The 26,623-nt window shown below is 45.2% G+C and overlaps 1 protein-coding gene across 5 annotated transcripts in view; it reads right to left on the reverse strand.

The window, feature by feature from the left end:
- Positions 1-3,553: 3,553 nt before the first annotated feature.
- RNF185 (ring finger protein 185) overlaps positions 3,554-26,623 on the reverse strand; it is a 46,729-nt gene continuing 23,659 nt past the window's right edge. For 3 of the 5 annotated variants that reach the window (XM_007975453.3, XM_038007591.2, XM_007975456.3), the window contains 6 exons: positions 23,087-23,310; positions 17,351-17,369; positions 15,192-15,304; positions 13,785-13,839; positions 8,577-8,694; positions 3,554-6,060 (listed from right to left, as the gene is read on the reverse strand). In XM_007975453.3, the coding sequence (XP_007973644.1) occupies positions 5,963-6,060; positions 8,577-8,694; positions 13,785-13,839; positions 15,192-15,304; positions 17,351-17,369; positions 23,087-23,262 (579 nt within the window). In that variant the 5' untranslated portion in view covers positions 23,263-23,310 and the 3' untranslated portion in view covers positions 3,554-5,962. Of the gene's footprint in view, positions 6,061-8,576; positions 8,695-13,618; positions 13,840-15,191; positions 15,305-17,350; positions 17,370-23,086; positions 23,311-24,930; positions 25,150-26,623 lie in introns of those variants that run through there. The other 2 variants (XM_007975455.3, XR_005243520.2) reach the window with 2 other exon arrangements.

Here is a 26,623-nt window from a genome sequence, read left to right on the forward strand (position 1 = left end):
CCAGCATCATGGTCTTCACCAGCAGGGAATTGGGGACTAGCCAAGTCCCCCAAGTTTCTCCTAGGGAAGTTCAGGCGACTCTGAGAAATGCAAGTTGAAAATGTAACGGAAGGGAATAGCTTTCTGTAGAAATGTTATAGCCAAGAGGTATATTGTTAATGTGGACCCAAAAAATATTCCGGAAATCACCTGTGAACTCAAGGGGGACTTCTGGAGGGTAGAGAAAGCCTGGGCAGGGAGTAGGCCAATTGAGTTTCAATAGCACCCAAGTTACCTGTCCACAGTTTGTTTCACTGGCCATGGCTTGATCAGTCCCTAGGGCCAGATCCTGCCAGCCGCCTCACAGTCAACTCTCTGATCCTAGGATCCTGAAAACCTAGATCTTGAAAAACAACTCAAGGTTCTGCCCTCTTGAAGGTACTGGTCCACTGGTACCCAACCAGACTTGCCCAGTGTCACCTCCACTTGCTTCCAACTGAGCCAGTCTTGGCCCTCCCTGAATCATCCTACCCAAAACAGACTGGTTAATCTTCCAAAAGTGTGTTTCTGGACCTATCATCTCTCTGTTCAAAACTCTTCAACAGCATCCCATGGCCTACAAAATAAAAGCCAAACCAGCCCTCATGAGCTGACTACATCTCCCACTGTGGACTTGTCTCTCTATTCCCTTCACTCCAGGACTCTGCTTTTTCCTGAGCGTATCCTGCCTTGCACCACTTGCCATTCCTACAACAACAAGCTCTCCATGTTCTCTGTAATTTTGTGCCCGACTCTGCCCAGAGTGGTCTTGTTTCTCAACTCTAGATGATCAGTAGTGGCTTCTATAACATCACAAAGTAGGACTATGAGACATTAGGTGCCTCCAGATGAGACGCACCAAGTATATACTATCACCCATGACATAGTCTTACAAAACAAAAATAATAAGCTTGAATCTGGTCAAGCTTCTAGATCTAACAACCAACTTACAGGAAATACATGGGGAAGAGGAACTTAGTAACATTCCCATGACACAAACAGCAAAACTGACACTGTGGGAAATGCAACAGGACAAATAACCTAGTTTCTTTAACAGATAAACTGCACAGTAGAAAAAATTTCATAGACAGGCCAGGCGAGGTGGTTTACGCCTGTAATTCCAGCATTTTGAGAGGCCAAGGTGGGTGGATCACGAGGTCAGGAGATCAAGACCATCCTGGCTAACACGGTGCAACCCCGTCTCTACTAAAAATGCAAAAAAAATTAGCCAGGCGTGGTGGCAGGTGCCTGTAGTCTCAGCTACTTGGGAGGCTGAGGCAGGAGAATGGCGCGAACCCAGGAGACGGAGCTTGCAGTGAGCCGAGATCACACCACTGCACTTCAGCCTGGGCGACAGAGCGAGACTCTGACACACACACACACACAAACACAAAAAATTAGCTGGGCATGATGGCAGCTGCCTGTAGTCCCAGCTACTAGGGAGGCTGAGGCATGAGAATCGCTTGAACCTGGGAGACAGGGGCTATAGTGAGCTGGGATCACACCACTGCACTCCAGTCTGGGCGGCAAGTGAAACTCCGTCTCAAAAAAAAAAAAAAAAAAAAAGATTTCAGAGACAAATAATAGCAATGTATGAAAATGATTTGGATCTCAATTGAAACAACACAAGTTATGAGACAACTAGGGAAATCTGAACAATGTGATTGGATATATGATGATTTTAAGACATTTTTAAAAGGTATTTTGCTTTTTTTTTTTTTGAGATGGAGTCTTGTTCTGTTGCTCAGACTGGAGTGCACTGGTGCAATCTTGGCTCACTGCAATCTCTGCCTCCCGGGTTCAATCGATTCTCCTGCCTCCGTCTCTCCAGTAGCTGAGACTACAGGTGCATGCCACTATTCCTGGCTAATTTTTTGTATTTTAGTAGAGACAGGGTTTCACCATGTTGCCCAAGCTGGTCTTGCACTCCTGAGCTCAGGCAATTCGCCTGCCTCAGCCTTCCAAAGTGCTAGGATCACAGATGTGTGCCATCGCACCCAGCCTATTTTGCTTGTTTTTAAAATACTTGAGATGCATATTGAAATACTTAATAGATCACATATGACTGGGGTTTGTTTCAGAATAGTTCAGACAGTGGGAGAGGAACAGTGTGCAGGAGGTACAGATGCAACAAGACTGATCTGAGTCGATAGTTACTGGAGTTGGGTGATGGATACATGGAGGCTTTATTGTCCTGTTCTACTACTGTGTGTTTTTTTCCCCATCAAAAACAAAAACCTAAGGCTGGGCATGGTGGCTTACCCCTGTAATTCCAACACTTTGGGAGGCTGAGGTGGGAGAACCGATTGAGACCAGGAGTTCCAGGCTGCAGTGAGCTGTGATGACACCACTGCACTCTGCCAGGGCACCCGAGTAAGACCTTGTTTCTAAAAGGGTCTGTTGCCCTGGCTGGAATGCACTAGCATGATCACAACTCACTGCAGCCTTGATCTCCCAGGCTCAGGTAATCCTCTCGCCTCAGCCTCCCTCCCGGATAGCTGGGGCCACAGGCATGCACCACTGTGCCTGGCTAATATTTTTTATTTTTGTAGAGACGGAGTCTCCCTGTGTTGCCCAAGCTGGTCTCAAACTCTTGGCCTCAAGCGATCCTCCCACCTCAGCCTCACAAAGTGCTGGGGTTTGTAGGTGTGAGCCACCACGCCCGGCCTAAACATCTTTCAAAAAAGAAAAAAAAAAAAACCCTCGTTTTTTCTCATTGGGCTTATGAGCTCCTGAAGTTCCCTTACCTTTGCATTCCCCACTGTATCTTGGTACTATTCAATTTGATAACTGTGAGATCAAAATCCAAGAGGAAGAAAAAAAGCTCTTTTCAGAGGAAGTACCTGTAGCTCTGGCATGTTGGGGAGCCTGAGGCTGGGCCAGATTTGTAACCTCAGCAACATCATCCATCTCACACTACACCCTGCTACTAAGGAACCTTAGGGAGGGACACACCTTCTCGAGAGAGGACTTGGCTGACAGCCCACCTGCCCTGTTACTAAACAGATGGAGAGATGCTGACAGTGAGTAACCTATGATTGTCCTAAAGGCTCTGATAAGCAACAAGCTAAGCTCCACTGTGGCAGCTTGTCACTTATCAAGCTCAGGAATGCCACGTACTTGTCAGGACTGGGGCTGCCTGTCAGACAGGTTTTATCTTGGGCAAGTCTGTATATGAAGCCAGGCCTCCAGCCTACATTTATCATCTCTAATTATCAATAGCTGTTTAAAGACTTTCTTTCCTTTTTGTTTTTGTTTTTTTAAGAGACAGTCTCGCTCTGTCGCCCAGGCTGGAGTTCAGTGGCATGATCATAGCTCAATGCAGACTTCAAACTCTGGGCTCAAGCAATCCTCTTGCCTCAGCCTCCAGAGTAACTAGGACTACAGGCATAAACCATGCCCAGCTTCTTTGAAGACTTTCATCCTCAGTGTGAAATTACCGAGGATGCACAGGAGCCTCCATGAGGGCATACCAGTGTGACTACTCCCCACCCATTCACCCTCCATGACATAGATAAGAAGTCCAAGCTCATAGTAATGTAAAACCATTTGTTTAATTCTAAATCAAATCACTTTCACAACAGTGAAAATTAGTGACTGGCTAAAGTGTGCCACTGTACATATCATTTTCTGACTGGGGTCAGGACCTGGTCCTAGTCCACAAGGGTGGCAGGAGGGTGGAGGCTAAGAACACAGAAAACACACAAAAGAAAGGAAAGCTGCCTTGGCAGAAGGATGAGGTGGTGAGCTTGCCGAGGGGTGGTGGGAAGGGGGCTCCCTGTTGGGGCCGAGCCAGCAGTCCCATGTCAGCTCTCCTGCCTTAGTTCCTGGCAGACAGTGAGTGGGGACCTACAAGGTTCAAAATCAAATGGCATTTGGCCAGCCTGGCTTTACTAACAGGTTCCCAGAGTGCCTCTGTTGGTTGAGCTCTCCTGGGCTCACTCCATTTCACTGAGTCCAAATGATTAATTTTGCTACCCACAACTTTTCATTATTCTTCTGGAAAGCCGTTTTTGTTGAGTCCATCTGACTGAAGTCCTCTCTCCTTCCACTAGTTGAGGCCACTGCACTGGGGGGGGGGGGGGGGTCCCACCAATTCTCTTTAGAGCAGAGACACTCCAGAGGTCCCTTCAACTTTGGAGATTTCCAGGTGATAAAAAGAGCACTCTTGAGTGGGTGCCCAGGAATGTGTAAAATCTATCAGGCACACTATAAAGCTGGTGGCTTCTTCCTACCAAGTGGATGTGGCAAATGAACCACCTACTCAATACTTTATATTTTGTCTGTTTAAACACTGAACTCTGGTGTTGCCAAGTACAAAGGAGAAGGGGTGAGGGTTATGAAGAGGGCAGGGCTTCCCTCATCTTCCTCAAGATCTTTGTTTCCACAAACTATGCAGTCGTAATTGGGAAAAAGCACTAGGTGGGGCTTCCTACCATTTGCTGGTTATTGCTGGGGTTAGCCAGTAGCAGTGTGGATGGCAAAGTAAGAGAGAGGCCCAGAGGAAGCCCATCTCCCCCCAGCTTTGAGATCTCCAGAAAGAGGCTGGATTTCTGGGGTGAAGCCTAGAAGGCAGAGCAAAAACTGTTCCACTAGGTGAACGGTCCTACCTGCTTGGTACTATACTTCCTCAATAAGATTCAGAGGAAGAAGCTTGTAAAACTGAAAATCAAATCAAGGTATTGGGAAGACTAATTTCCCCTCGATTCCACAGGAGGGAAGACCACACAGTATCATTGTGCTGGGGCTCCCCAGGCCCTGCCACCTGGCTTTACAAATCATCAGCGGTTGTCTGCTTGGAAGTCACATGCTTCCCTGGTCTTAGCACACATAACAGGAGTTTTCAGGGAACTCTATCAAGCCATATCAAAATCAGGGTCACATGTGGGTTTCCCCTTCCCTTGCCTCTTCATGAAGGACAACTTGGCTTCTGAGAATGGTGGTCTTCTGCATGCAGTTGGGCTGACCTAACAAAGCCCCCAGTTTCCTGTGGCAGGTTCTGGGAGAGGATGCATTCAAGCCTCTGCAGCCTAGGGGACAGGGCTGCTTGTTCGGTTATTCCTGCATCGGAGCTCCAAATCCCACCAAAGTCCTGATTCCAGGTCTTTCCTAATGCACAATAGTCAGTCTCAGCTTCAGCAGTATTCTTGGCTGTATGTTCTCTGGCAGACAGAGGCAGATGCACATAGTTTTAGGGAGAAAGCTGATGGGAAATCTTTGAGTGAAGCCACATGTCCCACCAGGAATAATTTATGCCAGGAAACCAAGAAGTCATTCAAGTTGTTCTCTGAGGTCAAAGACGCTGAGCACAGCCCAGAGCCAATAAAAGATTTGAGTCTCTGGTGAATTCATGAAGTGACACCAGCTTTAGCTGCTGCAATTATGATTTTTATGGGACAGCAATTTCTTGCATCTCTACAGAGGAAGAGGAGGGGGAAGGGGAGGAAAGAGAACAGAGCAGCACTGGGATTTGAAAGGGGAACCTCTCTATCTGAGGAGCCCCCACTGGCTTCAGAGGCAACTTACCAAGGGGTATTTAAAGAGATGAAAATTTCCAGAAACACCATTTGGTGCATCCTTTTGTTTTTGTAATATTAAACTCAGTTGAAATTATACTCTGACAGTTTCTCTCTTTCTGCCTCTTCCCTCTACAGAGTCAGGACCTGCTGAACTGGTTGAAACAAGATTTCATGGTGTCACCCATGAGAGAGGACTCAATGCCAAGGCCTGAGGTTATAGGGTGTTCACAGCAGTGGCAATACTCAGGGGTCATCGCCAACTGGTCTTGAGTTCCAAAGCTCTGATGGAGAAACAAGACTCCTTGATATGTTACTGATCCCACTGATTCCAGGAGTCAAGATTAGCCAGGAAGCCAAATACCAGGAGTTGGGGTGGCACATCACCAGTCCAGAGCCCTGCCACGGATGTAGGCAAGAGCCCAGAATTAGGCGATCAGGAGCCAGAACATGATCACCAGGGCCACAAATAGGAAGAGGCGTGACAGGAACTGCTCATCCACATACTGGGGTGTGCCAGGGACAGCTGGAGAGACAGGAGGGAGAAAACAGGCTGTCAGAACACTGCAGCTATGCACACTACCCACTCAGGCCAGAAGTTGATAGCATTAATCTTTTATGTCTTTACAACATCAGAATCCTACACACAAAAGATTTCTTTTTTTTTTTTGAAACGGAGTCTCGATCTGTCATCCAGGCTGGAGTGCAGTGGCACGATGTCAGCTCACTGCAACCTCCACTTCCCAGGTTCAAGCGATTTTCCTGCCTCAGTCTCCTAAGTAGCTCGGATTACAGGCATGCGCTACCATGCCTGGCTCATTTTCGTATTTTTAGTAGAGACGGGGTTTCACCATGTTGGTCAGGCTGGTCTTGAACTCTTGACCTTGTGATCCGCCCGCCTCCACCACCAAAAGTGCTGGGATTACAGGCATGAGCCATTGTGCCCAGCCTTGTTTTTTCTTTTTGAGATGGAGTTTTGCTCTTGTTGCCCAAGCTGGAGTGCAATGGCGCAATCTCGGCTCACTGCAACCTCTGCCTCCTGGGTTCAAGCCATTCTCTTGCCTCAGCCTCCTGAGTAGCTGGGATTACAGGTGCATGCCACCACACCCAGCTAATTTTTTTTTTTTTTAATTTTTAGTAGAAACAGGGTTTCACCATGTTAGCCAGGCCGGTCTTGAACTCCTGACCTCAGGTGATCCGCCTGCCTCAGCCTCCCAAAGTGTTGGGATTACAGGTGTGAGCCACTGTGCCCAGCCAAAAAAAATTTCTAAACCCCAAATAATATCAGGCAAAATGAAACTATGTGCAACAATAACAATAAGGACAAGACATGGTTCAATTTATCATAAAAGGTTTGGCCTGCACATGCAAATAAACCAGCTGATTAACAGAAAACTCTTGCAGGAAATAATGAAAGCAAGCCTACTGTTTGTTAAGTATATTCTATCTGCTAAGTGTTTTGTACATGTTATTATTTGGTGGATATTATTATTTCCATTTTGAATAGGAAGCAGCTGAAACATAGGTTTGAGGTGACCTGTTCAACATCGAAAGGCTCAGAAGTCAGTGGCAGAGCTCTGCAGTCTCTCCACACACTGCCTCTCAAGGGCCCCACAGGGATTGCCTTCCTTTTCCAGAAGAGAACTAGTATCCAGACAGGCAAAATGACTTGTCTTTCAAGTTAGTGGCAGATGAACTGGGGTGAGAACCTAAGTCTCCACTCCTCTCTGCTTTGAGAACAGCTACGATTTAGAGCTCCCTGTCCTGACTTTGGGGGAAGGAGGATAAAATAATCTGTATCCAGGATGGTCAAATTGTACCAAGCATGACAAGGGAAAACTGTGACTATGGCAGGAGAAAAAAGTGATCCAGAGTCTAGCCTGGCTGTGGAACTCTACTTAGCTGGGGAATCCAAGGTTAGCCTTGGACCAGGTTAGAAGCATGCAAGCTATCAGGCAGGTTCTTGTTGGCGTCACAGGGATATGCCCTTTCTTCAGGGCAGAGTACTCCCTATCTTTTGGGGTATCCTTCCTCTGAAAAAAAAATGTGAACAGAGGATAAACCTTCAAGGCAGATAAGGTAAGAAAGGGCATTCCCTAGGTATCTTGGTGCTGAGATTCCTCAGTTAGATGCTCTAATGGATTCACGAAGACAGGCAGGCAGACAGTCAAGAAAGACTTATAGATCACCTGCTGTGTACCAAGGACCAGGATGGGGATGAGAATAACTGGGATGACCCAATTACCGTCTTTAGGGCATAAGCTCTTGGCGTGAACCACACAATGGTCACTTCTGTACCATATGCTGTGTCCAGTGTACATGAAGCTCCGAGTGCAGGCAGAGCTCAACCGATCATGGCATCTCTGCAGGCTCCACAGTAAGGATTTTGGCTCGGGTGTCAGACTGTGATAGAGTTCAGGGCACCCACCTCATTGCCTTGCTCTATACTGAATGCAGATGGCACTTTCAAGCAGTAGGAGGGAGAAATGCAGCAGCAGTTGGTGGACCTAGGCATGGTTTCCACAGGGCTGAGGCTGCTTGTGACCAGCCTCATGTTGTGTCCTGAAGGAAGCTGGACAGAGATGCCAGAGAATGGATATGCCCTCACTCCTGATGGGTCATCGCACATTTCCATGTCCCCAGATGGTCAAAGTGGGGAGTAAATGTGCAGAACTAGGCTTTTCCTTAGCTGAGTATCACTTGTAGTTTTTCATTTTATAGACACGGGGTATGTCTTGGTAATATTACTGAGCATTTTCTGACCTGTTAAACGGAGCTAATCACACACTTGTTCCATAGGGTGGTTGTGATGATCCCTTGAGCTTGGAATGGAAAGTGCTATATATATGCCTAATAGTTGGTAAGGGCTCAACATTGTTACCGTGTCTATAAGTGATCTGAAAACAGCTTAAGACATTTTGAAAAGGCTGATTATCCATGTAGTGACAATTATCTGTAACTTATATACTGCTGAATTCCAAGGAGCTTTCAAGCAATATTACTAAGATATCTTCCTAATTTCTCAAGGAAATAGGGTCTTACCTGGAGGAGGCCGCCCATCGTTTATATTAAATGCTGTGGCAAATATCCCAAAGGGAAATGCCCCAATTCCAAAAGACATCTGGAAGCCACCATCTCCAAATCCAAATCCTTGAAATCCCTGTGTGGAAGAAAGGCAATTAAGGGCAGGAGAATCGGGCAGGTTTCTCCTGTGCCTGTTAAAACTCAACATACCTCATGTTGTCTTGCATGTGGCACCTGCCTCTTCTCCCTACCTTGTGCCATATGTTTCCAAGGTGGGGGACAGCTTTTCCTCCCATATATACCCTGAAGTAGAGGAACTCTTGCAAGTCTTAGCTTTTAGCTTAACCCTTTTAGCCTTAGCTTCCAGCTAAGAATCTATGAATGGGCCAAAAAGGACTGGCTCTGACCCAGTGTGGAACAGTCTGCTGACATAAGTCAGCACTCTGAGGGCTTGAGGATATTTTCCAGAGTCCCACATTAGCTAGTAACATCTTCCACATGCTTTATAGCAGCAATATTGATAGTCACCCCTGTGCCCAAGGGAACATCAAAGAAGCTACACATTATCTTTAATAGCAAAAATGTTGAAACCTAATTAGCCAACAATGGAAGTCATGATCAAAATCTTGATACATGCATTCAAAGAACCATTATCCTGACTTAAGCGGTTAACACTGAAAAACTCTTGTGAACAAGTTTTCAGACAAAACTGCTTGAACACTGTGGTCACAAGTACATGACAATATTTAGGTATATGGACAAGTTATGGATTAAAATTTCTTCTAATATTGTTATATAGAATTTTTACATTTTAAAACACTTCAATGTTTTCTGATTATAAAAGTAATCTATGCTTGCTATAAGAAACCCACACATTACAGAAATAATTGACAAAGAAAGTCAGAGATCTTCTATTCACCTTCCCACTTCACAGCCACTCCACTTTACTTCTGAAATAACCACTGTCAGCAGTTTGGTGTATCACTTTCAGTTTTTTTCCCTGTGCATGTTCTACACCATATCATCTTTCACATGAAAAGATTCAGTAGGAACAATATTGTGAATAAATAACTCCCTTTTTTAAAGCGTGAGCTCTGTGGTAGACACCATTGTTAAGCACTAGGACACATAAACCATGTTTAATTTTTACATTAGCTTCATCTGCATTTCACAGATGACCAAACTGAGGCTTGGAGAGGTGAAATAACTTGACCAAGGAGTACAGTTTAGATATAAAACTAGGTCAGTTTGATCTGAAAACACATGCTTTTCTTTTTCTTTTCTTTTTTTTTTTTTGAGACAGGGTCTCGCTCTGTCACCCAGGAGCGCAATGGTGCAATCATGGCTCACTGTAGCCTCAACCTCCCAGGCTCAAGCAATTCTCCCATCTCAGCTTCTTGAGTAGCTGGGACCACAGGTGTACCCCTCCATGCCTGGCTAATTTTTAAACTTTTTGTACAGATAGGGTCTCACTTTGTTGCTCAGGCTGGTCTCAAACTCCTGGGCTCAAGTGATCCTCCCACCTCGGCCTCCCAAAGTGCTGGGATTAGAGGCCAGAGCCACTGTGCCCGGCCTTCATGCTCTTAATTACTGTGCGCATCTTTCAAACATTTTTGTCTCTTCCCCTGCATCCCTGCTGAGAAGTTTAGAACAAATGATTTAAAAAATAATAAAAAGAAGACAGACTATTGGGCCAAATGCTCTTCACAAAGAGCTCAATGGCCTTCATTTATGAGTCTTTTGCAAGTCACAAAAGTAGCTGCTCTCTGTCACACACTGAGCAGCCTGGCATCTAGTTCCAAGCTTCTTGCCAGATGGTATCACCTATAAAGCCTAACAGCTGACTTAATGAGAGGGCAAACCTAAAGGGAAACAAAACAAAGAGTTTCCATTTCCTCAATACAAAATGCCTCCTACTCAGTTCAAGGTTGAATCCAAGGGCTCCTGGGACTGAGGCTGCCTTACTTGGGAAGGTGAAATTGTTTCATCAGGAACCACAGATTCATTCAGTGCAATCCTAAGGACTAACCATTCTGCTTCCCTTCTAGCAACATCCATATGATCTCACCAGTCCACACATTTGGTGGGATTATGTTCCTGGGCCAGAGTATGCAAAAAAAAAAAAAAAAAAAAAAAAAGTCACTAGCAGCTGCAGGTGCTTATAAATGCTAGCGGTATGCACTTCGGTCATTAAGACCAGGGCCTCTGGCTTCCAGGGGCCTCTGATTCCTGCATTAGTTGCTAATGCTCTGTAGGAAACCAAAACCTGGGAATGTTAAAGTGGTGTCACCTGGTGGTCAAGAGCAGCGACTTCAATACCAGCCACATCTGGGTTTCAGCACTGTATGTGTGGCCCTGGACAGATCACTTTACCTATTTAGGCCTCAGTTTCCTCCATTAAATGAGTTGATGTGAGGCTTAAATGAGATCATGCATTTATAAAGCTCTTAACATATAGTTATTTCCATATAGTAACAGTTCAACAAGTGTTCACTGCTAGTATTATTATTAAGTGTAATCTGGAGAAAAGAACCTTAAGAACCTTAATTTCTTTCTTTTTTTTTTCTTTTTTGAGACGGAGTCTCGCTGCATTGGTGCAATCTCAGCTCACTGCAACCTCTGCCTCCCGAGTTCAAGCGATTCTCCTGTCTCAGCCTCTTGAGTAGCTGGGACTACAGGCACATGCCACCATGCCCAGCTAATTTTTGTGTTTTTAGTAGACACAGGGTTTCACCATATTGGTCAAGCTGGTCTCGAACTCCTGACCTCAGGTGATCCACCTGCCTCGGCCTCCCAAAGTGCTGGGATTACAGGCATAAGTCACCGTGCCCAGCCAAGAACCTTAATTTCTATCAAGATCCCTGACTCAATAATCCTACTCCTGGAAATCCTAATAAAATGCCATTATTCAAACTCAAAAAATAAAAAAAGAAAAAAGTAGCAGTGCGTGGTGGCTCACACTTGTAATCCCAGTACTTTGGTAGGCCGAGGAGGGCAGATCATCTGAGCTTGGGAGACCAGCCTGACCAACATAGAGAAACCCTGTTTCTACTAAAAATACAAAAATTAGCCAGGTGTGGTGGCACATGCCTGTAATCCCAGCTACTCTGGAGGCTGAGGAGAACTGTTTGAACCCGGGAGGCAGAGGTTTTGGTGAGCCGAGATCGCACCAATGCAACTCCAGCCTGGGCAACAAGAGTGAAACTCCATCTCAAAAAAAAAAAAGGTGTGCAAAGATAGTCACTGTAGCATTATTATTTAAACAGCAAAATGGGGAAACTAAAAGGTCCTTCGATGAGGAAAACCCAAATTATAATGAACCAAAACTCAATGAGTTCCCAGTAATAGCATGGAAAAATTAAAAAAAATAAAAAACTCAATGGGATAAATGGCAGCCTAAATAATAAAGAGGACACTTCAGAGCATCATGGAAAACCTGCCAAAATCAAATTTTTTTTTTTTTTTTTTTTTTTTTTTTGAGACGGAGTCTCGCTCTGTCGCCCAGGCTGGAGTGCAGTGGCGCAATCTCGGCTCACTGCAAGCTCCGCCTTCTGGGCTCACGCCATTCTCCTGCCTCAGCCTCCCAAGTAGCTGGGACTACAGGCGCCCGCCACTGCGCCCGGCTAATTTTTTTCTATTTTTTAGTAGAGACGGGGTTTCACCATGGTCTCGATCTCCTGACCTTGTGATCCGCCCGCCTCGGCCTCCCAAAGTGCTGGGATTACAGGCGTGAGCCACCGCGCCCGGCCCAAAATCAAATTTTAAAGCAAACAGAATGGTGATGGCTACATAAAAATACATATGCACAGCATACAGATAAAGAGAACATGAGGAAATGAGAATATACTTGTTCTGGGCTCTTGGCAATGTGGGTAAATATTTTGCTTTTAAAATTTCTTTAACATTTTAACAGAATTTTTTTTTTTTTTTTTTTTTTGAGACGGAGTCTCACTCTGTCGCCCAGGTTGGAGTGCAGTGGCTGGATTTCAGCTCATTGCAAGCTCCGCCTCCTGGGTTCACGCCATTCTCCTGTCTCAGCCTCCCGAGTAGCTAGGACTATAGGCTCCCGCCACCTCACCCGGCTAGTTTTTTGTATTTTTTAGTAGAGATGGGGTTTCACCATGTTAGCCAGGATGGTCTCGATCTCCTGACCTCGTGATCTGCCCGTCTCGGCCTCCCCAAGTGCTGGGATTACAGGCTTGAGCCACCACGCCCGGCCCAGAATTTTTTTAAGAGTAACATTTGATGTAAATATGCAAAAAAGTTTTAAATGTTTTTGTTCCTAGCCACTAGACCACTAGAGATAAATGTGCAATTTTTTTTTAGCCAGTAATTTTACTTCTAAGAATTTATCCTAAACTAGGCACAGTGGTTCACGCCTATAATCCTAACACTTTGGGAGGCTGAGGTGGGAGGATTGCTTGAGCCCAGGAGTTAGAGACCAGCCTGGGCAACATAGTGAGACCTTGTTTCTACCAAACAAACAAACAAACAAACAAACAAACAAAAAACTAGCTGGGCATGGTGCCGTGCACCTGTGGTCCCAGCTACATGGGAGGTTGAGGTAGACTGAGCCCAGGATGTCGAGGCTACAGTGAACCGTGATCATGCCACTGCACTCCAGCCTGGGCTATAGAGTGAGACCCTGTCTTATTCTGATAAAATAACAGTGAATACGCTCAAAAATTTATCTGTAAGTTCATCAGGATAATTTTTTAAATTGGAAAAAGAAAGCTGCTAAATGTCTAACAAAGGATTGAATTATGTTAAATCCACACAACTAAATGCTAAACAGCTAGTTAGTAAAATATTGCTGGTAATGTAAAATCTCAAGATAATACTAAGACTCCCACTCACACAAAGAAGGCACTAAATATCTTTAGAACAAATGAAATTTTAAGAGAGGGTTACAAAACAGGAGCCACATACTGTAAAAAACAAAATTGTAAAACGTATACACACATCTATAAAATACACGCATAGATTTGTAAAATTTGTGTGTATATATAATTATAGAAAAATGGAAAAGAAAATAGAACCAAAATGTTTCCAGTGGTTACCTCTGGATTGGTGTGGTTATAAGTGATTTTTTCCCCCTCTTTTCCTTTCTGTATTTTACAAGTTTTCCTGTACTTTTATAATCAAGGAGAAATATTGTAAGGCTAAGAAGGAAACTTCTAAAGCCATCAGCTCATTTGTAGAAGCTTCTCCTAGAATGTTCCTCACCCCTCTATTCTCCGGCTCTGGCCTCTGTCCTTGAGGACGAGGAGGGGTCTTCTCTCTGAAACAGAAATGGTGTAAAATAAGTCTATTACAAATTGCTCTGAGTTGCTCCCCGTGAGGACCTGGAGCTCTTCACCAACAGGGTCAGGGCCATAGCCTCTTTCTTGCCCAGGACATGAACTTATGCCAAATTAATTCTCCAAATACTAACTCTTCATTCTACCTGCAACTGTTCTTCCCACCTGTATAGAGGACCAGGGAGAAAATCAGCTTGTTACGAGATATTCACCAGATTGCACTACAGCCTTCTCTTACAGAGATCCTGACTCAGACTGGTTAGGAATCATGGCCAGATGCCTTCCCTGGGCCTGTCACAGATACTAGAAATTCCAAATCCATACTGGAACAGAGGGTGGGTTGTCAGCAGTTAAGGACTGAGGTTCATGGTTTCTCTGACCTTCCCCTAATAACTTCAGTTCTATCTCGCACTATTCTTGGGCAAATACCCGATGCTATTATTTTTGAGCCTCACCCCCTGTGATCACTCAACCCATGAATACTCAATTGAGGGCTGAGTTACACAATAAGCATTATGCAGGATGCTATAATACTAAGACTGATGACAGATGCAAGAGGTGTTCATGGTTTCAACGGGGATAGAGCCAATCACATGACAGTGCGGTGGGAACTGGGTGAGAGCAACTAATGTGGAGAAGACAGACCGCTTCAAGGAAGAGGGGACTTTAGGGCTGCTCATAAGAGATGAGTAGAAGTTAGAGGAGAAGGTGGGGGTAGAGGGGTAGCTTGAGCAGGACTGGGGAGGGAAGAAGGCAGAAGAGAGAGCAAATACACAGGCTGATAAATGTGAAAGAGCAAGTCCCTTTAAGAGAAGTCTAATATGTTGGGTACACAGCATATGCTAGGGTAGGCGGGAGAAGGTAAGAGATTCTTTGGGAAAGCTTGGGGATGCCAGACCATGAAAGGTTCTCAGTACTTGTGTTTGTGGAACGCTGGACCCATGCACATCTCCATTTCTAGAAATCCCAAACTCCACAAAGTCACCCAGATCCTGTTTCCTCTCCCCCAATGCTTCATACATCTCTGATGCAGCAACCCTACTCCCTGGAGCCTCTCCTGCTACATATCCTGCTTCCCAGGCTGCAGAAGTGCTCTTTCACAGTGCTCTGTACACTTGTGATGGTGATGTCTGTTCACTGCTGGGTCCCAGCAAGCGGCAACTTGGATCCCCTCTCTTCCCTCCCCTCCTAGCTGACTCTCATCTGGATAAGACTGCTTCAAAACCAAGGGATCATCTAGTACTAAGTAAAGGGTGGGGTTAGGGGATGCTGAATGGGAATGAATTCACGTCCAAGGGGAGAAGTGGGTGGGAGAGGCATCCTAAGTCCTCACCTGGGGTCCTGTTGCCCAGTGCTGCCCCTTCCATAGAGGGGGATGACTTTGTCTCGGCTGATGCCAGCTTTGCAAACGGGACACACCTGTCTGTTAGGTCTGGTCTCCAACCACTGCAAATAGGAGCGAAAAATGCATGAATGGCCCAAGACCCACCAGAGTGATCAGCCAGAGCCGCCATAACAACATAGGCCAGAGGCCTCAAACTGGGAAACACCAGCATGAGCAGGGAACACCCCAAGGAATCCGACTCCCGTTCCTTCTCCTAGCATTCAACAAATACTTAGCAGTGATAAAATCAAAATTGCCTTTAAATATCATCATAACCGGCTGGGTGCGGTGGCTCATGCCTGTAATCCCAGCACTTTGGGAGGCGGAGGTGGGTGGACCACCTGAGGTCAGGAGTTCAAGAGCAGCCTGGCCAACATAGTGAAGCCCCATCTCTACTAAAAATACAAAAATTAGTCAGGTGTGGTGGCGCATGCCTGTAGTTCCAGCTACTCGGGAGGCTGAGGCAGGAGAATCACTTGAACTCGGGAGGTGAAGGTTGCAGTGAGCCGAGATTGCACTACTGCATTCCAGCCTGGGTGACAAGACTCTGTCTCAAAAAAAAAAAAAAAAAAAAAATCACAAAGCTTCTTCATGCTTTGTTTCTCTCTAGGGCCTCCTAGCAACACAGGGGGAGGGAAACTGCAAGCCTGGGGCTGTCAAGCCTGGGACTGTCAAGTCTGACATACCCAGCGTCAATCTAGGCTGCTGGTATAAGTACAGCAAACTTTAAATCCCCACCTTCCCAGTAGGAGCAACTGTATTTTCCTGTCAAAAAGACAAAAAAAAACTAGCTGGGTGTGGTGGCATGCACCTGGAATCCCAGCTACCCAGGAAGCTGAGGCACAAGAATCGTTTGAAACCAGGAGGCAGAGGTTCCCGCCAAGATCTCACCATTGCACTCCAGCCTGGGCAACAGAGCAAGACTCCATCTCAAAAACAAAAAACAAAAAACAATTAATTTTCTTAAAAAAACAAGTGATAAAAATGTTTTTTTTTTTTTTTTTTTTGGTTTTTTGGTGCTTGTTTTTTTTTTTCGAAACAGTCTCACTCTGTCACCCAGGCTGGAGTGCAGGGGCGCAATCTCAGCTCATTGCAACCTCCGCCTCCCAGATTCAAGCAATTCTCATGCCTCAGCCTCCCTAGTAGCTGGGACTATAGGCGTGCACCACCATGCCCGGCTAATTTTTGTATTTTTTGTAGAGACGGGATTTTGCCATGTTGGCCAGACTATTCTCAAACTCCTTGCCTCAAGTGATCCACCTGCCTCGGCCTCCCTAAGTGCTGGAATTACAGGCGTGAGCCACCACACCTCACCAAAACGTGTTTTTATAGACATTCTATAAACATGAATCTAGGACTTCAGGGCTGAGGAGATAGCAGCATTGAATGATTTTATTTCATACTCTTGCTGTTAATAGCTCCAAAACTAATGTGTTATGTGTTCTTCATAAACTCACAGTCAATATGTTCTACCAGGTCCTGCTGGGGACAGAATGTGCAGCCCTGTTCCCACCTTCTTTCTCCCATCCAGATTCTGAAGCTTTAGCAGTCTGGAACTTCTGTCCTCCCCTACATTCCTAGGCCACCTACAAGTGTGGTACTCTACTGCTGACAACCAGGGAGACATTCAGCTGGCTGTGATTATTCACAGCCACTTGTGAATGCCAGCCTTTAGCAGGTGCTAAAGCTGGGAAAATAGACTTTTCTCTCCTTACAAAAGCTCTTTGTTGACACCAAAAAAGTTTTCCCCTTCCTAATATTTTCATAACTTTTAAGGGCTGGGGACTGTTGATATGATAGGAGGTACTGTTTTAATAGAAGCAGAATCTCAAAAATAAGAAGGACCTAACTAACATACTATCAATCCAATCCAATTTATAAACGAGTAACTGAGACCCACAAAGGCCATCTGTGGCAGAATTAGGACCATCCCGATTTCATCAAGTGCCTGTCAGTGGGCAGGTATGTAAAGGAGGCTTCGGGGGTAAGTAAGCAAATGAACCCACGAGCAGGGCAGATTGCAGCTTCTGACAGTAGTCTCCTGAGACTAGGGCTGTCTTGTGCAACCATAGCTGATGAAAGACAAAGTAAAATGAAATGCATCTTACCTGATGTAAACACGGCCAACTGCCAGAGTCCCCAGGGCAACCAGTCATCAAGGAGAAGGAGAAAAGGGGAAAGGAAGAAAAATGCTTTCATTAGCAGAAACACTTGATGGGTGGAGTGGTAGTAGCAGAATGAGAAAACGGGAGTAAACTATGGAACACTGCATGCCCACCGAGGTTCTGTAGGGATTACTGGCATTGGAAATTAGAAAAAACTGGGCTAACAATCACAGAAAAAAAAATAACACAATGGAAATAAGACCCCAGTCTCTGCCCCTGAGATCTCAGTATATGTGAAATCCCCAGGGCTCAGACCACACAGACCCAGCTTCTCTACAAATCAACCTGTGAGAGGTTATAACATCTGAAGGAATCCAATAAAAGCTAGGGACGCCCTGTGCAAAAAAATTGACGGGAGCATTCACATACACATGTACCACATACTATTTCACACTCAATTTCAGTGGGTTCATAGTCTCCTCGGGTTCACAAGGGATGTGTGGATTCTCCGGTAGTCCAGATCCAGTTTAACAAAATCTTCAGGCTATTCTCATCCTTGAGAACTCTCCTAGCAGGAAACAGCTTAAAAGGTCAGGTCTACTCTAAAAGCATCTTTAACTAACGGGAAGGATGGGGGATGCAATTGACAGAAAGGGCTACCTTCAGCTTAGAGAGCTGCTGTCCAATCTCTCCATTTTCAAATGAGGAAACTGAAGCTCAGAAACATAAAATGAACTGCATCAGGATTAAAAAAACAAAAAAGTCTCCTGACTTCTAGTTCATCGCCCTTTCTATAATCTAACACCGCATACAAAAAAAATGACATTTACAGAATTGAAAGAAGAGTAATCAACTCCACTTTTTTTTTTTTTTTGAGATGGAGTTTCGCTCTTGTTGCTCAAGCTGGAGTGCAGTTCACTCAGCTCACTGCAACCTCTGCCTCCCAGGTTCAGGGGATTCTCCTGTCTCAGCCACCTGAGTAGCTGGGATTACAGGCATGCGCCACCACACCCAGCTAATTTTTTGTATTTTTAGTAGAAACAGGGTTTCACCATGTTAGCCAGGCTGGTCTCGAACTCCTGACCTCAGGTGATCCACCCGCCTCGGCCTCCCAAAGTGCTAGGATTAAAGGCATAAGACACTGCATCCGGCCCACATTTTTAATTTCTTTCTCTCATTTATTTAGTCAACACATATCTACTGTGTACCTACTATGTGCCAGGACAGTGGAAAATGCAGGCATGGCTTCTGTACCTCACATACCAAGTATCTTTAGCTGAGTACACTTTGAACTCAACGGAGAGTTCCTTTTGCAATTCCTGAACCACAGTTTAGCTTCGCAAACCAAATACACAATCTTCCTGGACATAACATCTGACTCCAACATTAATGTTGCAATGTCATTCTAAACTGAGTGGAGAACACTCCAAATCATGGCAGATTTCCACTGGCAAGTTCCCTTAAAGGCTCTAGGAGAGAAGTGGAGGTGAATGAACGACCCTCAGGGGAGAGTTCAGGCTTTATAATAAGAACCATTCCTCCCATTTATTAAGCAAAGATAGTCATGTATCATTGAAAGACAGGGATAGTTCTGAGATATGTGTCATTAGGCAATTTCACCATTGTGTGAGCAGCATCAGAGAGTGTACTTACACAAACCTAGATGAAATAGCTTACTACACACCTAGGCTACATAGTATAGCCTATTGCTAATAAGCTACAAACCTGAATAGCATGTGAATGTCGTAGGCAACTGTAACAGAGTGGTAAATATTTGTGTATTTAAACATACCTAACATAGAGTCAAGGTGTGGTGGCTCACGTCTGTAATCCCAGCACTTTGGAAGCTAAGGTGGGCAGATTATTTGAAGTCAGGAGTTCGAGACCAGCCTGGCCAACATGGTGAAACCCCATCTCTATTAAAAATACAAAAACTAGCCATGTGTGGTGGCACATACCTGTAATCCCAGGAACATGGGAGGCTGAAGCATGAGAATCACTTGAACCTGAGAAGTGGAGGTTGCAGTGAGCTGAGATCATGCTACTTAATCTGGAGTGCCACTGCACTCCAGCATTGGTGATACAGTGAGACTCCATCTCAAAAAAACCCCAAAACCAGGCTGGGCATGGTGGCTCACGCCTGTAACCCCAGCAGTTTGGGAGGCTGAGGTGGGTGGATCACCTGAGGTCAGGAGTTCGAGACCAGCCTGGCCAACATGGTAAAACCCTGTCTCTACTACAAATACAAAAATTAGTCAGGTGTGGTGGCACATACGTATAATCCCAGCTTCTCGGGGGGCTGAAGCAGAAGAATCGTTTGAACCTGGGAGGCAGAGGTTGCAGTGAGCCAAGATCATGCCACTGCCACTCTTGGGCAACAGAGTGAGACTCCATCTTAAAAAAACAACAAACAAAAAGTCCAACATACCTAACATAGAAAAGGCAATGCACTAGTCTATAACATTATGAAATCACTAGATTATAGGAATTTTTCAGGTCCATCATAAATCTTGTGGGACCGCTGTTGTATATATAGTCCATTGTTGACCAAAATGTCGTTATGTGCTGCATGACTGTACTGTGTGCCACGCTGTGGCTGAATAGCTTTTCATTTCTTAATGTCACTGGATGGTCACATTAACCAATGAGACAGTGCCATTATCTCCATCTTACAGGTGACGAAACCAAAGTACAGGGAAGCTAGCAGATTTGCTCAGGGACACACCATCCAGACTGGAAGCATCTGTTCATTTTAGAGTCTGTGTTCTTTCCAAAGGTATTCTGCCTTAAAAAAAAAAAAAAAATGATAGTGGGCGTGGTGGCTCACACCTGTAATCCCAGCACTTTGGGAGGCTGAGGTGGGCAGATCACGAAGTCAGGAGATCGAGACCATCCTGGCCAACATGGTGAAACCCTGTCTCTACTAAAAATGCAAAAATTAGCTGGGTGTGGTGGTGTGCACCTGTAATCCCAGCTACTCGGGAGGTTGAGGCAGGAGAATTGCTTGAATTTGGGAGGCGGAGATTGTAGTGAGCTGAGATTGTGCCACTGCACTCCAGCCTGTCGACAGAGCAAGACTCTGTCTCAAAAAACAAAAATTGACACAGGGCCAGGCATGGTGGCTCACGCCTGTAATCCTAGCACTTTGGGAGGTCCACGTGGATGGATCACTTGAGGTGAGGAGTTTGAGACCAGCCTGGTCAGCATGGCGAAGCTCCATCTCTACTAAAAATACAAAAAGAAAATTAGCCGGGAGTGGTGGTGCACTCCTGTAGTCCCAGTTTCTCAGGAGGCTGAAGCAGGAGAACCACTTGAGCCTGGGAGGCAGAGGTTGCAAGTGAGCCAAGATTGCACCACTGCACTCCAGCCTGGGCAACAGAGCAAGGCTGTCTCCACACACACACACACACAAAGATACACAATAGCTGTACATTTAAATATAAATATAGTTATATATAGTTAATATATATAATACATTATACAATTTAAATTTATAATCTTAAAATTTATACTTATAAAATTTAATAAATACACACACACACACACACATTTTTTTTAGACGGAGTCTTACCCTGTCTCCCAGTCTGGAGTGCAGTGGGGTGATCTCAGCTCCCTGCAGCCTCCATTTCCTAGGTTCAAGATATTCTCCTGCCTCAGCCTCCTGAGTAGCTGGGATTATAGGTACATGCCACCATACCCAGCTAATTTTTGTATTTTTAGTAGAGATGAGGTTTCACCATGTTGGCCAGGCTGGTCTCAAACTCTTGACCTCAAGTGATCCGCCCACCTCAGCCTCCCAAAGTGCTGGGATTATAAGCATGAGCCCAAATATATATGTGTGTGTATATATATATATATTTTTTTTTTTTGAGATGGAGTCTTGCTCTGTCACCCACACTGGAGTGCAGTGGCACAATCTCGGCTCACTGCATGCTCCACTTCTGAGTTCACGCCATCCTCCTGCCTCAGTCTCCCCAGCAGCTGGGACTACAGGCACACATCGCCACACCCGGCTAATTTTTTTTTTTTTTTTGTATTTTTAGTAGAGACGGGGTTTCACTGTGTTAGCCAGGATGGTCTTGGATCTCCTGACCTCGTGATCTGCCCGCCTTGGCCTCCCAAAGTGCTGGGATTACAGGCGTGAGCCACCGTGCCCGGCCCAGAATATATATATATTTCTAAGAGACAGGGTCTCTCTCTGTCACCTAGACTGGGGTGCAGTGATACAATCATAGCTCACTGTAGCGTCGAATTCCTGGGCTCAAGCCTTCCTCCCACCTTAGTCTCCCGAGTAGCTAGGACTACAGGCACCACCACCATGCCTGACCAGTTTTTAAATTTTTTTGTAGAGATGGGGCCTTACTATGTTGCTCAGACTCATCTTGCACTCCTGGGCTCAAGTGATCCTCCTACGTTGGCCTCTCAAAGTGTTAGGATTACAGGTGTGAACCACGGAGCCCAGCCACAACAGCTGTACACATTTTTTGTGTTATATGTGATAATTTGATACATTCATATAATCAAATCAGGGGTATCCTGTCTTTTAATTCTTACTTTTGTCAATCATTTCAAGTCCTGGTTTTATGATACCCTGAAGTATCCTGAATTTCTAGGAGAATGCGGATCACAACAGCTTTTAAACAAAACAGTAATTAGGGCAAGAGCCTCAAGAACAAAAATCTCTGCTCCATTCTATTTGTTCACCAATAAATTGATGTTTTATGCTGTTGCCAACTTAAAATTCCTTAAATATTGTTTAAATTGCCTTTTCTTCACATGATTTCTCTGCTCAAAAATATTCATTACGTCTATGTCCCTTTAGTCGAATCTGGGTTTGATAATCTGGCCCGATACTCCCGTAACCATTATTTTTCCTAACACTCCCAGACCTTCATCCAGAGTGCTGTGAGAGGTATACAGTAGCCTCAAGGGTCTCAGATGAGTCCAACAGTGCATGCGCCTGTCCCTAGAAACTCCCTGCCTTGGCGGGACACACACACCCTTCACCTTACCTAGCATTTTTCGATTGACCTTTCAAGGTTCAGCTCAAAATCTCAAGACAAAAAGAAGAAGAAGAAGAAAAAAAAAAAAAACAAGAAAACAAAATTCAACCTTCACCTAGGTTCTCAGAGCCAGAAAGGGCTCCTGTAACCATCAAGGCTAGAACAGACACCGACCTTGACACTTCATTTTGATGTGTGTATATATCTATACATAAACATAAAATATAGTAACAATTACAGTCATAGCTAACACATACTATTTACTGCAAGTTATGTGCTCTTCTAAGCCTTTTACATTAATACTTGCATTTAATACTTGCAAAGAACCCTGTAAAATGAGGCAGAATGTGTGTAAGCACCTTGCCCAAGGTCAAACAGGAAGGTGGCAGAGTCAAGCTTCAGAAAGAGGAAGCCCAGTTCCACAGTCCTTGCTTACAACCATTGTGCTATACTACCTCTAGGCTCAGCACACCAAGTAGCAGGTAGTAAGTGCTCACTAAATGGTAAGTATTATTACTTTACAGATGGGGAGAAGGAGCTCAGAGCGGAGACAGGATTTGCCCAAGGTCACCCAGCTCATTGGTAGCAGAGCTGGGATGGGAACTCAGGTCTCCTGTCTGTTGAGCCTGAGTGTATTCCCAACGTGAGCAGGAAGCATTCTGCTCCAAACCACCCAGGGTCACGGGCTTTCCAAACATGGCAATGTGCTCTCTGGCATGGGAGCAGGGATACTGACCAGAAGAGGTGGCCACACAGGCTGATGACGGCATCCTTGGCTGTGTCCAAGCAGATGTTGCACTCGAAAGTGCTGTCCTGACCTCCACTCTCGCCAGCGCCATTGCTGCTCCCACTGGGGCCCCCTGCAGTGGAGTTCTCAGGAGATGCAGAGGCCGAGGGCCCCTTGCTTGCCATCCTTGGCTGTCAGCGAAGCTCTGAGTGAAGACTCTCCCCAAGGAAATCCTAAAAGGCAGAGAACTCTTGACTGCCCATTTCTGCAGCCCTCTCCCCCCAGATTCCATGCCAACATCCCTGTCTTCTCTCAGCTGGATCCAGAGCCGATTATGACTGAATCCCTGAGCAGACTTCCCAAAGCGCTGCAGAAGATAAGAGTTGTAGGGCACAACCCAGAGGACAGTGACCCAGAAACTTCTCATGAACATGGTCCAGAATGTATCACAGATACACAAACTCCACAAATACAGAGCAGCCTCAAGATAGTTCTCCACAGGAACCCGGACCTTGTCTCACTCATCTTTAGATTCTCCCACGATAATCAACCCAGGTGACAAATATATGCTAAATTAAATGGAATATTCAGGCTGTCCAGCCTCTATATTGGCAGGTGAATCTGTTAAGCCAGGAAGGTTGTGATTGGCATATGCCAGAATTTTTTTTTTTTTTTCTTCTTTTGAGAGACGGAATTTCACTCTGTTGCCCAGGCTGGACTGCAGTGGCACAATCTTGGCTCACTGCAACCTCTGCCTCCCGGGTTGAAGTGATTCTCCTGCCTCAGCCTCCCGAGTAGCTGGGATTATAGGCGCCTGCCACTACACCTGGCTAATTTTTGTATTTTTAGTAGAGATGGGGTTTCACCATGTTGGCCAGGCTGGTCTTGAACTCCTGACCTCAGCTGATCCACCTGCCTCAGCTTCCCAAAGTGCTGGGATTATAGGTGTGAGCTACCACGCCCAGCCCATATGCCAGAATATTAAGAAACTCCTGTAACTATGAAAGGTTAGGAAGCTAAAAAGGACCAGAAAGATCATCTGGTCCAAGGTCTTCCATATTGCAATCTTTTTCAATCCTCCTCCTGCCACATTGGAATACTATTCCCTTTATTTTATCTAAATACATCAACTTTTTAACCTCAGTACATTTAAAGAAGAGGTTTATATCACTGCTATAAATGGAAAACCAGTAATATTTAACCATAAGTAAAAAGGTTAATATAAAAGTAACAAATGAAAAGTTTACCCTCATACACCTGACATCATCTGGCACACTCGTACTATGTTTTGGACAATCTTGATCTGGCCCAATTTCTTTAGGAAACTGCAGTTACCTCAGCTAGCTGACCAACATGGGGCTGAGACTGGGACTTATGGACACCCTGTTTGCACCGTACCACTACATACTAAACTGGCCACTAAATGCTGGTATAAACAGACCACTGTTGACTACCACCTCCAAGTCAAAGAACCCAGCCAGGAGTTGAACAAGAAAGAGGATAAAACTAACACCAAGCAATACCCAGAAATTCTTGATGCACATTAAGAATCTGTCAGGAGCCTTATCTGGCCACCCTCATCATCTCAGAAATTCCAAGTAGGAAATGTTGGCTGGCTACCACAGTCAGAGAAGTGGAGGCCTGGATACTGGGCTCAGCCTCTAGCTTGCTAGGTGGTTTTGGGAACCTCCCTTCCCCTCTACTGATCATAATTTTCTCATCTGTAAAATGAGGCACTGGACTCCCTGGTGTCCTAGGTGGCCCCCTCCAGCTCTCAGACTGTGCCTCTCCAGGTCATCTTAACCTACTATTATCTCCAAAACAAGCGGCCCCTTCACAAGTTTAGGACTTACCACTGGAACACCAGAAGGTTGCCCTGAGGTCAGCTTCCAGAGTATGAGAAGACAAGGACCAAAAAGTTACAGCCTTCTCAGACCCAGAAAGCTTCCTTCCTTCACACTCAGAGCTCTGGCCTCATGAGCATCCCTCACCACAATACCAGCTCAGTGACTTGAGCAGGGAGAGGAGGCCAGCTCACCACCACTTTTTCACTCAGTTACATCATTTTACATAATGTCCCAGAAGGGTAGCTGGCTGCTGGCAGCACCACTGCCATGCACTGGCCTCGGCTCCAAGACCTTCTCCCTGACCTTCCTCCTCTCCATATTACATGTGCTCTCTTCATCTTAGGATAAAACCCAGTTTTGAGGGCCGCATTATTGTCTTTCCTCATTATTCCAGCTCAACAATCCTAAGTACCCAACCTATGTGTGTTTCTTTAAAAAAAAAAAAAAAATCTTAAAACATTAAAAATTATGCATATAGATTTTGGAAAGACAACCATAAAGTCAGATCAGTCACATCAGCCTCCTGATGTGATGCAACAGAAGTCACAGCACCACCAATGCAGCATGTTAGCTTTAAAACTCAGACACTAATCAAGCATCTAAAATGAATTACCAGCCGGGCATGGTGGCTCACGCCTGTAATGCCAGCACTTTGGGAGGCCGAGGCAGGTGGATCACCTGAGGTCAGGAGTTCAAGACAAGCCTGGCCAACATGGTGAAACCCTGTCTCTACTAAAAATACAAAAATTAGCTGGGCACGGTGGCGCACACCTGTAATCCCAGCTACTTGAGAAGCTGAGGCATGAGAATCACTTGAACCTGGGAGGCAGAGGTTGCAGTGTACTGAGACTGTGCCATTGCACTCCAACCTGGGTGACAGAGAGAGACTCCATCTCGTTAATAATAATAAATAAATAAAATGAATTACCCATTTTCAGAAAATATGGAGGATAGGTGCAAGTATTAAATGACTCCATGAAGATGTAATCAGCCAAATCCAGAATGTGGGACTTTCTACAGGACAAATAATAAAGTTCTACAAAAAATAAATAGCATGGACGGGATTGGGGTTATATATTGAGATATGAGATATTCTAACCACTTGTAGTATGTGGGTCTTACTGGAACAAGATTCAAGCAAACCAACTGTACAAAGACACTGGTGACATGACTGACAAAAACTGTTTAGCCTAGGTATTACTCGATATGAAGGAATTATTGTTGGCTGGGCATGGTGGCTCATGACTATAATTCCAGTACCTTGGGAGGCCAAGGTGGGTGGATCGCTTGAGCTCAGCAGTTTGAGACTGGCCTGGGCAACATGGTGAAACCCTATCTCTACAAAAAAAAAAAAAATTAACTGGGTGTGGTGATGCATGTCTATGGTCCCAGCTACTCCAGAGGCTGAGGCAGGAGAATTGCTTAAGCTTGCGAGGCGGAAGTTGTAGTGAGCCAAGATTGTACCACTGCACTCCAGCCCAAGTGATAGTGACTGTCTCAAAAACAAAAAACAAAAAACAAACAAACAAACAAAAATAGCTGGTGTGGTGGCACACAACTGTAGTCCCAGATAGTCGGGAGGCTGAGGTGGGAGGATCACTTGGGCCTGGGGGGTGGAGGCTGCAGTGAGCCGTGACTGTGCTGCTGCACTCCAGCCTGGGTGACAGAGTGAGAGAGACCCTGTCTCAAAAATATATAT

This window comes from Chlorocebus sabaeus, chromosome 19, assembly GCF_047675955.1.
Source record: "Chlorocebus sabaeus isolate Y175 chromosome 19, mChlSab1.0.hap1, whole genome shotgun sequence".
Classification (NCBI taxonomy): domain Eukaryota; kingdom Metazoa; phylum Chordata; class Mammalia; order Primates; family Cercopithecidae; genus Chlorocebus; species Chlorocebus sabaeus.